Source organism: Trichosurus vulpecula, chromosome 1 (assembly GCF_011100635.1).
Source record: "Trichosurus vulpecula isolate mTriVul1 chromosome 1, mTriVul1.pri, whole genome shotgun sequence".
Lineage (NCBI taxonomy): Eukaryota > Metazoa > Chordata > Mammalia > Diprotodontia > Phalangeridae > Trichosurus > Trichosurus vulpecula.
Window position 1 is genome coordinate 83,999,249 of NC_050573.1, and position 13,993 is coordinate 84,013,241.

Sequence of the window (13,993 nt, forward strand, 5' to 3'; positions counted from 1 at the left end):
ACAAAGAAAGCTGCTATAAATATTTTCGTACATGTGGGTCCTTTTCCCATATTTATGATATCTTTAGGATATAGCCCTGGAAGCAGCATTGCTGGGTCAAAGAGTATGTACATTTTTATAGCCCTTTGGGTATAGTTCCAAATTGCTCTCCAGAATGGTTGGATCAGCACATAACTCCACCAACAGTGAATTAGTATTCCAACTTTCCCTTATCTTCTCCAACATTTATCATTTTCCTGTTTTGTCATGTTAGCCAATCATATAGGTGTGATATGGTACCTCAGAGTTGTTTTGATTTGCATTTCTCTAATCAATAGTGATTTAGAGCATTTTTTCATATGACTATAGATAGCTTTAACGTCTTCCTCTAACAACTGCCTATTCATACCCTTTGACCATTTATCAACTGGGGAATGACTTGTATTCTTGTAAATTTGGCTCAGTTTTCTATATATTTCAGAAATGAGGCCTTTATCAGAGATACTAATTGTAAAAAATATGCTTCCCTCCTAATCTTGCATTGGCTTTGTTTGTGTAAAAACCTTTCAATTTAATGTAATCAAAATTATCCATTTTGCATTTCATAATGTTCTCTATCTCTTGTTTGGTCATAAATTCCTCCATTCTCCATAAATCTGACAGATAAACCATTCCTTGCTCCCCTAATTTGTTTAGAGTATCAGCCTTTGTATGTAAATTGTATACCTTATTGGGCTTTATTTTGGTATACGGTGTCAGATGTTGGTCTATGCCCAGTTTCTGCCATACTATTTTCCAGTTTTCCCAGCACTATTTTTGTCAAATAGTGAGTTCTTATCCCAGAATCTGGAGTCTTTGGGTTTATCAAACAGTCGATTGCTATAATCATTGATTACTGTGTCTTGTGTACCTAACCTATCCCACCGATCTACCCCTCTATTTCTTAGCCAGTACCAAGTAGTTTTGATGCTTACTGCTTTATAATACAATTTAAGATCTGGTATGGCTAGGCCACCTTCCCTTGTATTTCTTTTCATTAATTCTCTTGATATTCTTATCCTTTTGTTCTTCTAGATGAATTTTGTTATTATTTTTTCTAGCTCTATAAAATGATTTTTGGTAGTTTGGTTGGTATGGCACTGAATAAATAAATTAATTTAGGTAGAACTCTCTTTTTATTAAATTAGCTCTATCCATGAGCAGCTAATGTTTTCCCAATTGTTTAGATCTGACTTTATTTGTGTGAAAAGTATTTTATAATTGTGTTCATATAGTACTTGGGTTTGTTTTGGCAGGTAGACTCCTAAATATTTTATAATGTCTATAATAACTTTAAATGGAATTTCTCTATCTTTTGGTGTTGGGCTTTGTTAGTAATATATAGAACTGCAGATGATTTATGTGAGTTTATTTTGTATCCTGCAACTTTGCTAAAGTTGTTTATCATTTCTAATATTTTTTTACTTGATTCTCTAGGATTCTCTAAATATATCATCATATCATCTGCAAAGAGTGATAACTTAAGTTTCTTCTTTGCCTATTCTAAATCCTTCGATTTCTTTTTCTTCTCTTATTGCTACAGCTAACATTTCTAGTACCATATTGAATAACAGTGCAGAGATGGTTTTAAAACAGCCTGACATTTGCACTGCAAGAACTCCAACATTTGTGCTGTCTTGTTCACATGCTTACACTGCAGGGTGACAGAGGGGAATGAGGAAACTTCTCTGGTGCAGTATAACCAACACAAATGAGGGTAAGCATATGCATCTATCTGTTGGAAACCAGTTTGCACACTGGAGTGTTGAACAAGTGTAGTGGTTTGGAAATAATTTGATGACAGGTTTAGAAAGTGAAAGAACTCTGCACTTAGAAGCAGCATAATTTTGTGTAATTACTGCACAAAACACAATTGTTGTGTACATGATCATTACAAGTTTTGAACTCATGCAGAAACAATTCTATAATGCTTCAAACATGCACATGCTTGTTGTCACAGAGGAAAAATATATTTGTAACATAATTGGACAATTATTTACTGCTCAAGGCACCATTAAATAATTTTTAGCATGAATCCTTCAGACCATTGTTGTAAACTCCCAATGGGTTCTTGAACCCCTAAATAGGAACCACTGCTCTGATTGGTTGTTGGCCTTCATACTCAAAGAGGACCAAAATGATATCACTATATCAGGGCCAAGGTGTGTGACTATGGATGATGAGACCAATATGAGTTGAGAAGTCTCTACCACAGATCAGGCACAAATAGTCCACATGAACATTTAGACTTGGGGTGGCTCTAAATCTGCACATATCATGTTCCTTTTACGCTACTACAATTCTGCTTTGCGTATATAGCACAGAACCTTCTTTGATGCTAGCACCCCATGCTGAGCGGTCCTGTGCCAATGTTTCCCACGTGTCACAATTGATTCCAAAGTTCTTCAGAGAGACCTTGAGAGTTTCATTGTATCGCTTCTTCTGACCTCCATGGAAGCACTAGCCTTGTATGAGTTCTCCGTAAAATAGTCTTTTAGGCAAACATACGTTTGGCATTTGAACAATGTGGCCAACCCATTGGAGTTGTGCTCTCTGTGGTAGAGTTCGAATCCTTCCAGTTCAGCTCAAGAAAGGACCTCAGTGCCCGGTACACTATCTTACCAGGTGATCTTCAGGACCTTCCTTAGACAGTTCAAATGGAAGCGATTCAATTTCCTGGCATGGTGCTGGTACACTGTCCGGGTTTCACTGGCATACAACAAAAAGGTTGACACAAGAGCTCTGTAGACCTTCGAGTTGGTAGGCAGTCTAATACCTCTTCTCAGCAAAGAGGTAGAAGACTACTAAGGCATAACATTGAATACACCGTCAGATGGGTGCTGCTGTCTTGTTTAGCTACCTTTCTTTGTTACAAGATTCTGGAGTGGTTTGCTAAATGAGTTGGGGAAAACAGGGTTAAGTGACTGGCCCAGGGTCACACAGATTGTAAGTGTTTGAGGTCACATTTGAACTCAGGAAAAAAGAGTGTTCTGGACTACAGGACTGGACTGTCCCAACTATGGGAAAACAAGTTCTACTGTCAGTAGAACTGTGAATTTTTGCAGCCATTTCAGCAAAATAATTTGGAACTATGTCCCAAAAATTACTAAATTGTTCAAACCCTTGACTTAATGATACGACTACTAGGCCTGTGGGCAGCTAGGTGATGTAGTAGGTAGAATGCCAGCCATGGATTCCAGAGGACCTGAGTTCAAATATGACCTCATATACTTACTAGCTGTTTGGTCTTGGGCAAGTCACTTTACCCTCTTTGCCTCAGTTTCCTCATCTATAAAATGAGCTGGAGAAGTAAATGAAAACTCATTCTGGTATTTTTGCCAAGAAAACCCCAAATGGGGTCACAAAGAGTCAGACACAACGGAAAACAACAGGCCTATGGCCCAAAGAGATCACAGAGAAGACAAGATCCATATGTGCAAAAATACTTATGGCAGCTCCTTTTGTGGAAGCAAAATACTGGAAACTAAATGGGCAGGCCAATCAATTGAGGAATGACTGAACAAATTACAGTAATGGAATGCTACTATGCCATAAGAAATGATGAAAGGGATGGTTTTGGTGAAACCTGTGAAAATTTGATGCAGTGGAAATGAACAGAACCAGGAGAACAGTTTATACAGCACAGCAAACACAGAATTACATAGTAAAAATATATCACTTTGAAAGACCCAAGAACTCTGATCAACATAATGATCAACCATGACTCTAGAATATTCATGATAAAGAACAGTACACGGATTGAAAAGTATGTTTTCTGGATTTGTCCAATGCTGGAATCTGTTTTTTCTTTGCTATGCATATTTGTTAAAAGGATTTTGTTTTTATTCTTTTTTTTTGAATGGGAGGAGGGGTGGGAGCAAAACAAAGTTTTTTGTTCATTAAAAAAATAATTTTTTAAAAATTATAAAGATTAAAAAATAACTAAAGCAAAAGGTGGTACTAACCCCTGAAATCCTTGCCTTCCAGCACTCAGTGCCACGATTCATTCTTTTTCACGATACTCAGGGTTGAACGGGATAGGGTGGGGGCAGCAAGAGCTCGGTGCAATGTTTACAACTTCCCAGAGATTCCAAGGGCCGGACTACATTTCCCAGAATTCCTTCTGTAGGGAAGGGACGTGGCGAGGAAAACCTACGTTCACAAAACAGGACTACATTTCCCAGCGTCCCACGGGGGTCTCCGTCCCTCCCCTCCCCGCTCCCTTCTTTCGCTGGATCCTCTTGCGTGGCCGGCGTGGACTCCTGCCGGAAGCAGCTGTGGAGCAGCAGGTGGAGTCCGAAGCCGAGGTGGGAGTCTGGGGGGTGGGGGGAAGGCGGGTGGGGAAGTGGGAGTAGGGGAGGGCCGCGGCGTGGCGTGGCATCACTTATTTCCCGAGTGTCAGCAGACAGTGAGCTTAGAGAGGTGGTCCGCCCGTTGGACAGAAGGGGAAACTGAGGCCCACAGAGTCCAGGGTGTCCTTATTTAAGTTCGGTCGATTCAGACTCTTCCTGACCCCATTTGGGGTTTTCTTGGCAAAGATACTGGAGTGGTTTGCCATTTCCTTCTCCAGCTCATTTTACGGATGAGGAAACTGAGGCCAGCGGGGTTAAGTGACTTGCCCACAGTCCCACAGCTAGTAAGTGTCTGAGGTCGAATTTGAATTCAGGTCCTCCCGACTCTAGGGCCGGCTCTCTGTCCCCGGGGTGCCCTTAAGGGCCCACAGAAGACAGGCCCTACTCCGGATCCCGAGGGAGGGCAGGGTTCTATCTCTTCCCCTCTCCTCTCCCCGCCCTGTTGAGCCCCTCTGCCCCAGCCACTGGAAACAGGACCCGATTTCCCCGTGCCCTCCACCTCCTCCCTTCCCTTCCAACACCCAGCTCCCATGTGGTTATTTTGTGTTTATTTCAAGTATCACATACTTACATGTGTGCGTGTTGTTTCCCCCTACAGAATGTCAGCAACTTGAAGGCAAGGCAGGGCAACATGCGTTTATTAGGCACCTACCATGTGCCAGGCACTGGGCTAAGTGCTGGGGATACAAAAAGGGGCCAAAGACCCTGCTTACCCTTAAGGAGTTTACAATGTAATGGAGGCGATAACGTGGAAACAGCTGTGAAGGGACTGTTCCACCTTTGTCTTTGTATCCTAGGCACCTGGAACAATGTATATACATAGTCGATGTTTAATAAATGCTTGTTGATCAGTTGATGGGGGGCAGAGCTGATCTTGCACCTACCCATCCACACACACAAAGGGAGGAAGAGAAGACAGGAGAGAACCAGAGAAGGTGGCTTGGAAAACGTGATTGCTGTCTCACTGTTTGAAGGACTGTCTTGTAGAAAAGGGATTACCCTCATGTTCCTTGACCCCAGAGAGAAAAAAGGAGTAGATGAGGCTGAAAGGCAGATTTCAGAAGGGAAAAAGGCTATACAAAATTATTTAATCAACAAACATTTATTAAGCACTGATACTGTGGTAAACACTGTGGCTAGAAAGACAAAAAGAGAGCGTCCCCTGTCCTTAAAGGACATTATGTTTGCTGCCTTGGGAGGAAGTAGGTACCTCCTCACTGGAGCTCTGCAGGCATCTTGAGCTGATTCTGTCACAGCTGTTACAAAGGGCCTTTGGGTTCCTTACTATCCACTGCAGATCTATGACCCTGACTTGCCCAGGTGAGAGGAAAGGGAGAGTGTTGGAGAGAAGATTGTTAATAGGTCCTGGCTGGCCCTGGCCCAAATCCAAGGCTTTTATGCTTGCTTCTCCAGGACAGTTTGAATGGATACGTGGCCTCCAGGAAGTACAGATCATAGAGAGTTTTTCCTTCCTGCTCCTAGATGATCCTCTCTTTCCCTCTTGCATCCCAGAGAAGAGACTCCCTGGTCATTTCAGTTGTTCCTCTCCCACCATACGACTGGTCCTGAGGGAGTATAGCGAGATTAGTATTTATTTTGTGAGTGGGTACCCTTGACAAACTCCCAGTAGACTCTTCTTACAATGGCAGGTGGCAAAGAGAAGGCCATTATCTCCAGTGGAAGCAGCCTAGCCTATTCCTTCATTCCTGTCCCTCCTACTCCTTGGCTAGAATATAGGCTTCTTTTATCTATGACCTCAGCTTTTGGCTAATTAGAAATTCAACCTGATGAGAAGGATCAGGAGTCCATTAGACTCTTGAACTAGGGACTAGGGGACTTGGGTTCGAAACCTGGTCGCTTCTTGTCTCTGACCCTTAGCAACACAATCTCATTTCTCTGGACCTGCTTCTGCATCTGTAAAATGGGGTGGAACATATTTCTGCTATGGTACTCATAGGATTGTTGCGAGGAAAGCATTTTGTAAACCTTAAGACACTACAGAAATAAGAGTTGTTATTTTTGTGTTGTTGTCTTATTCTCATGTCTTTTGATGGGGCTCAGCTAGAAATGGCTGTGACAAATTGTTATCCCACTCTCTTATTATTTTATGTTCACTGTTTTCCAGGCAGTTGCACAGGTGACTTTAAAAAACAAAACAAACCACTTGGTTTTTGTAGTTGATTAAAACTCTTAGGCTTTAAGCTCCCTGAGTTGAGAACATCCTGAGTATAACCCCAGCAGCAGGCACAGCAGTGGGGGTGAGGTGCACCTCCTCCTGACTCCACAGCGTTTCCTCTGCCTGGTCTCTATTTTTAAAGCTTTTGGTCCACGTGGTCTGGGCAGCATCTACTAAAAAGCATAGCAATGCTTAATGCTTGTTAACTAGACTTGTGAAGTCTTTATGGATCAATCTTATGTCCGGGAGATTGTAGGCAACAGTTCAGTCTGTGCTAGTGCTCTGGTTCCAGACCAGTTGGTTGGCTGATTTCTCCAGGATATTTTGAGATCTGAATTTGTTGTAGCGGTGGTGGTGTGGTAGTAAGGGGACTTGTCGTCTGTCGGGCCTTGAATAGTAATAGCTTGTGATGTGTGTTTCTAGCCACTGGGTTATGTTGTGTTAGGTACTGAGTAGATGCCACCTTCATTGACCCGCAGTCTCTAGCATTTTCTTGAAGAATCTACGTTGATCATGAAGCCCGGGCTCCTTAAGATCACTGTAATTTCTAGTGGATGTTATTAGTATTAGTAATGAGGGAAGGAAGGATGAAGGTGGGGAGGCGGGGAGAGGAAGGGTAGGTAAGGACGGAACAAGAACAACAAACATTAGGGGCAGCTAGGTGGTGCAGTGGGTAGAGCACCGGCCCTGGAGTCAGGAGGACCTGAGTTCAAATGTGGCCTCAGACACTTGCCACGTTTACTAGCTGCGTTACCTTGGGCAAGGCACTTAACCCCAATTACCCTGCCTTCCCCTGCTCCAAAAAAAACAACAAACATTGGTGAGGGTCAGCTGTTTGCAGAGCTCTGGCTGGACACTGAGAGACACACTTTTCCTGCCTTCCTGGAACTTTCAGTTGAGTGTGGGGGTTGGGGCAGAAACTATTACTATTACAGCTAACATTTGTATCGTGCTTTAAAGGTTTGTAAAGTACTTTAAATATATTATTTCATTTGATCCTCAAAATGAGGTAAGTGCTATATTATCCCCATTTTACAGATGAGTAAACTGAGGTTGAGAAAAGATAAATGACTTGCCCAGGGTCACACAGCTAGTTAAGTGACTGGTGAAGAAGTCACACACAGGTCTTTCTGACACCCAAGTCCAGTACTCTGTCTATTACCCCAGCTAGCTGTCTCCATATCTCAAGTGTATCAGAGAGGTACAAAACAAAATATTATGCGAGGTTGGAGCAGGAGAGGTCTTATCGTGCGACGGGATCTAGAAAGGCTTCATGAAGGAGGTGGAGTTGACTGATCAAGAGTGGAGCCACAACTGAGCCCTGTCTATGGCTGTGACTTAACCACTGCTTGAACAGTAATAACATCACCTAAGGTTGTGGTGAGGTTCAACTGAGCCAATATGTGTAAAAGGCTCTACAGAGGTAAGGTTTGGGGCAGGTAAGGGGCAGGGCCCAGCTTTTCTTACCTTGTGTGTGACCTCTGTCCCCACAGGTGCAGCAGGCATGGCAGACCCATCAGAGGGTACTCGCATCCTGGTCACTGGGGGCTCTGGCCTAGTGGGGCAGGCCATACAGAGAGTGGTGGCGGACGGTGCCAGCCAGCCTGGGGAACAGTGGATATTTGTCTCCTCCAAGGATGCAGACCTAATGTAAGTGGTTCATAGCTTTCTCCCCTGGGCCCTTACACGTACCCATTTCTCTCTGTCCAGGCAGTAGGGTTGGGTTGTATTAGACTGGAGTGAGCTAGGAACGAGCTAGACCTAGGGCACAGCAGTAAGGCCAACCTGCCCAATTCCCATCCTGGACAAACATCCTGGTCCCCCACCTTTTGCCAAGAAAGTCAGATCTTAGTCACGTGATAACTTTATTACAAATTTAAAAGGAATGACAAGTTGTACGTAATTGATTCGCTGTTTCATGTGCAATCCTCTTTTTTATTATACTATGTTGTGGAAATGTTTGCTTTATTTTGTGAATTAAAAATAAGCTAAAAAGTTAAGAAAGCCAGATCTTTACCTGTTCCACCCTCTATTGTCTTACCTCTACCTGGAAGCCTTCCTTTGACACTTCCCTTCAGCATCTTTTTCCCTTTCCCCAGGCCACCACATAGCCACACGTCCCTGACTGGCTTCTTGGTCCCTGGTCCTTTAAGCTAGTCAGTCAGTCACTCATTTATTCGGTCTTTGCTGTTGTTTAGTTGTTTGCAGTCTGACTCTTAGTGACTGCATTTGGAGTTTTCTTTGGCGAAAATACTGGAGTGGTTTGCCATTTCCTTCTCCAGCTCATTTTACAGATGAGGAAATTAAGACAAACAGGGTTTAGTGACTTGCCCACAGCTAGTAAGTGTCAGAGGCTGGATTTAACTCAGTTCCTCTTGGCTCCAGGGCCAGTGCACTATCCACTGCAGCGCCTAGCTGCCCTGTTCAGCCTTTACTGTGTGTCAAGCTAAGCACTGAGGGATACAAAGAAAGGCAAAAGCAATCCCTGCGCTTTGGGGACCTCACATTTCCAGCAGGAGAGACAACATGTGAATAACTGGGGATGTCGATGGAAGGTCATCTCAAAGCAAAGACTAGGCAGCTGTGGGGGTGGGGGGGGACCAGGAATGGCCTCTTGCAAAAGGTAGGACTAGAGGTAGTGAAAAGAAACTAAGGAAAGTCCTACATGGGGGCAGAGCCTTCCAGGAGTGGAGACCACTTGTGCAAACACCCTGAGGCAGGTGGTGGAAGTTGTGTTTGAGGAGCAGCAAGGAGGCTGGTGTAGATGCCTGGAGGGTTCATTTGGGGGAGAGGGAAGAAGGGCTCGAGTTATGAAGAGCTTTAAATTGCAAGCAGATGGGTTTTGTTTGAGCTTAGAGGTAATAGGGAGCCCCTGGAACTTTTTGAGCAGGGATATGACGTAGTCAGATCTACGACTTAGAAAAATCACCTTGTCAACTGGGTGGAGAAGGGAGGCTCGGAGACCACTTCAGTGGCTTCCAGGTGACATGTAATGAGGGCCTGAATTAGGTTGGTGCTTTTGGGTGGAGAGAAGCAGACGTGTGTGAGAGATATTGTGAAGGCAGAAATGACAGGGTTTGGCAATGGATTGGATATGGGAGGTGAGTAGGAGTAGGAATCAAAGAAGACACTGAGCCTGGATGACTGGGAGAATGGTGGGACCCTTGACAAGAAGAAGCAAGTTGGGATGAAAGCAGAGTTTGCAGAGTAAAAAAAATGAGTTCCATTATGGACGCTTTGAGTTTATGATGAATATAAGATATCCAGTACAAAATACCCAACAAGCAGTTGGAAATGTAAGTCTGGAGATTTGGTCTGGAAAAGTAGATCTGGGAATCTTCTGCATAGAAATGACAACAACCCATGGGAGTTGATGAGATCACCAAGAGAGATAATCTGAAAGGAGAAGGGAAGAGGGCCCGGGACAGAGCCTTGGAGGATTCTCCTGGGCAACGAGCAAGTGTAACCTGGATGAAGATCCTGCTAAGGAGGCTGAGAAGTGGCTGGTCAGATAGGGGAGGAGCCAGGAGAGAGCAGTACCTTGAAACCCTAGAGAGATGAGAGTATTCAGGAGGGGAAGGTAGATGATAACAGTGGTCACTTGTACAGAGAGGTCAAGGAGGATGAGGAGGGTTCCCTAAGGCAGCCACACAGCACCTGCCTCCCATGTAGGCCAGGGTTATCCCACCATATGCTGACATCTCTAGAGATTTCTCCTTTGGCACAGACCAGGCTGTGATGGGATGTCCCTACTCTGAGCACACCCTCTCCAGCTCTCACACTATCTACCCCAGAGCTCAGGGGCCATCTAGTCTAACTTGTACCTGAACCCAAGTCCCTTCCATATCATACCTGACAAGTAAGTCATCCAGCCTGAGCTGAGAGCTCCACAGAGGGCAGGCTTGCTACTCCCCAAGGTAGCCCATTCAGTTTTGGGACAGCTCTAATAGTTGGGAAATATTTTTCTTGTATAAAGCCTAAATTTGCCCCTCTGTAGCTAATCATTTCTAGTTCTTCCTTTTGGGGCCAAGCCGAGCAAGTCTGGTGTTTCTTCCCCATGATGGCCCTTCGAAAGCTTGAAGACAGTGGTCATGGCATTTGGCCTTTCTCCAGTCCTAGATCTGCCCTTTATTTACTGGGTGACCTTGGGTCATTCCCCAGTTTTCTCCTTTGTCAGATTATACAAGTTCCCTTCCAGCTCCAGCCTTCAAACAGCTGAAAAGTAATTTTTTTGAGGCTCAGGCCTGATTGTTATTTTTTTGCTCCATGGCCTTCCGTAGCTCCCATTGCCTGTGGGGTATAATACAGCCTCCTTAGCTGGACTTGAAGGTTCTCCATAGTCTGACTCTTAACTGCCTCTCCTGCCTTTACTGCCTCTAACACTGTAATTTCTAGCCAAATTCTTTTATGGGTCATTCCTAGAATCCATCCTTTCCTTTTTCTTACCCGATGAATTGGCTCAGGCCACCCCTCTGTGCTTCAAATGTCTCTCCTTATCTCTGCCTGTGTAAGCCCATACTATTGCTTCCAGGCCGTACTCAGACACTATCTCCTTCACAAATCCTCCCCTGATAAAAAGTGAATCCTTCTTCCTTGTATTTTCCTGGAGTTCTTGGTATCACTCCTTTGCCCCCATTGCTCTCTAGTTGTAGACACTCTCTCTCTGACCCTCCCTTCTCTTTTGATCGCTTATTAGAAACACATACTTCATACTCCAGTAGATCTACGATTTCATCGATGTGGATTTCCCCCCACCTCCCATGACACAGACTGTACCCCTTCCCTGTTTGCCTATCCTATGTAACTTTGGTCCATGGATGCCCATAAATTTGACATAGAGTCCCTTCCTCTCCTCTAAAAATGTAAAGAATACCAGGGGAGCACACAGGACGTCCAAAGGTTGGCCTTTGCTCTTGCTACCTGACCATTCCTCCTTCTTTTCAGATTATACATCGATTTGATGATATCTTTTATTTGTTAAGGGTTATAGCTTGTTCCCATCCAGCATGTGCCTCGCCTCGCCATTGCCCTTTTTGTGATAATCAGTTTCAATGTTTTCAGAAGCTGTAGTGGTCTATGAGTCATAACCATACAAGAGGACTCCTAGGATATTGGCATAAAAAGACACCCTCATTTTAGGTAGAATCTTGAGTTCCTTTAGACTTTTGGGCCTACCCTTCTCCTCCTGTTGAATTATGGGCCCAGCTTGTCCATTTGCATTATCACATGTACATATACACACCGAGCACTTGCACAGGCATGTGTCTGTATCTGTTTCTGTGTCTGTGTATAGTTGGAAATGAATTTCTGGAAAAACATAGCTGACTCTGTTTTGTTCTATATTAACCATTTTGCTGTCTGTGACCCCTCAGAAACTGCAAAACCAGACACAGCCGCTGATGACCTGCAGCGTCTCCTTTTCTCTACATATCTGTACAAAAAGACTTAGTTGCTGAAGGTGAACGATTTCAGAGTCCTCCCTTGTCTGACCTGACAGGCAGTTATCTTTGATTTAGTGAAACGAGCTATACTAAGAAGATAAATCTCTTGTCTATCTCCTGTAGCCAAAGATACACATTTTCTTTTAACAAGTATGTTATTTTTTGGTGTGGCCACCTGCATTATTCTTTTCTTTATTTCCTATCTTGTATAAATATCACTTGCTAAATAATGGATAACATATTCCTCATCAACCCCTGGTGGAGAATGATACACTCTGAGTATACAAAACCAGTTTCCGATTTGTGCTGGCTTACTTGGCATTAGCTAGTCGAATCAATAAGGAAATTCATTAGATAATCCCTAGATATCTGTGCTGAAGGACGAACTCTAGGTTTCATGTCACAGCCTTAACTATAGGTATTCTTCATGCACTCCACTGGCTTTGCCTGTGCTGATGGTTAGGGCAGAGCCCTTTGAGCGGTTACAAACCTTGTCTGGGAGGCTCTGCAGTGTTCTGAGGCTTGCTAGGACCAGTATGATGTCCTCTGCAAACAGGGAGCATCTAGGGAACCTGGCCAACCGTCGGGACTCCCTCTTCTCCTTGGACTCAGCACTGGAACTCAGGGACAGTGGTGAATGAACATCCGGCAAGCAGATGTCTCCTTGTTTTCTGACTTAGCTGATGGTAATGATTGTTATTGTCAAAAAAAGTTATGTCTGTTATGTCTTTCATAAAATCTTACGTAACTTTGATGTATACATGGAAAACTTTGTTGGAAAAGGGCCTTTGAGATTACATTTGGTGCTACCAAATTCAAAGCTTTTTATAATCAATGAGCTATAAATATAATAAGATCTTTCTGGTAGTGGCATGATGGCAGAGGTGTGATTTAAGATGGAGTGATGCTTGTGAAAAATTGACTGGTCCCTGACAATACAATCATCTGCGAGGCCTTTGATGCCTACCTATATGATCTTTGTAATTTTTTTATTTAGATGGGCAAGTAGGCATATACTTTAATGCCCTACTCCTTTTTCTCATTGATGGAAGAGGAGCATTGATAGAATTCCCCTATTCACATTATTTCCTATATTTTTAGCACATATGGCCCTATAAATGCATGATTTTTCAGTGAAGTAACCACCATACTGTTTCGCAGATAACACACGGGAGGCACTGGAGTTTTTGGACTTCAGCCTGTAACAGGTTCACTCTTGGTCTGGTCAGACAGGAAGAGCAGGAAGCCAGCTTCGGAGGGGTTAATAATCTTACTTTGTTCTATTCTAGTCCTCTCAAGATGAGGTTGCTGATAATGGGAGGATCAACTCCTACAGCATTCCTTAATCACCCTTCTCACAGGGGCCAGCAAGAATATAGTAGGAGCTACAACTCCTGTGGAATCCCCCAAGCCTCAATGGGGGCTAGTTGAGGCAAATACAGATTCTCCCCAAGCTTTGATGGGGGCTGATCAAGTCACACACAGCATTACACTGTCATGTTCCCCTATAGGTTTCCCCATCACTGACCAGTGATTACTTGCTTTCTAGGGCAACAGACAAAGAAGGCATCTTGCCAACATTAAGGTCACAGGTTAACTTTAGCAATATTGTCACTCTGTGCAAGTGTAATAAATATCAGTTTTCTCACCCCCATATCTCATGGCACAGTCCCAATAGGAGTGTCTGTCTAGGATCCTTGGGGCTATTCTGGGAGTTCTATTTAACACCTGGGAGCTAGACACACAGCTAGTAAGTGTCAGGTGTCTAAGGCTGGATTTGAACTCAGGTCCTCCTGACTCCAGGGCCAATGCTGTATTCACTGCATCACCTAGCTGCCCCAATAAAACTTTTTTTTGACAATAGCAATCATTACCATCAGCTAAGTTTACAGTCACAGATTGGCTAGTTGGGGAAAGGAACTGATTAAGGGAAAGGGCAGTGCTTCTCTAAATACCCTCCCCCAGGAAACTCTAGAGGGGTCAAAGCACCAAAACTAGCTTTCCAC

General features: G+C 43.8%; 1 protein-coding gene across 1 annotated transcript in view; it reads left to right on the forward strand.

The window, feature by feature from the left end:
* Nucleotides 1–4,245: 4,245 nt before the first annotated feature.
* Nucleotides 4,246–13,993, forward strand: part of GFUS (GDP-L-fucose synthase) — a 29,226-nt gene continuing 19,478 nt past the window's right edge. Inside the window, exons 1-2 of the mRNA XM_036741471.1 lie at nt 4,246–4,325; nt 8,040–8,196. Of these exons, the coding sequence (XP_036597366.1) occupies nt 8,051–8,196 (146 nt within the window). The 5' untranslated portion in view covers nt 4,246–4,325; nt 8,040–8,050. The remainder of the gene's footprint in view (nt 4,326–8,039; nt 8,197–13,993) is intronic.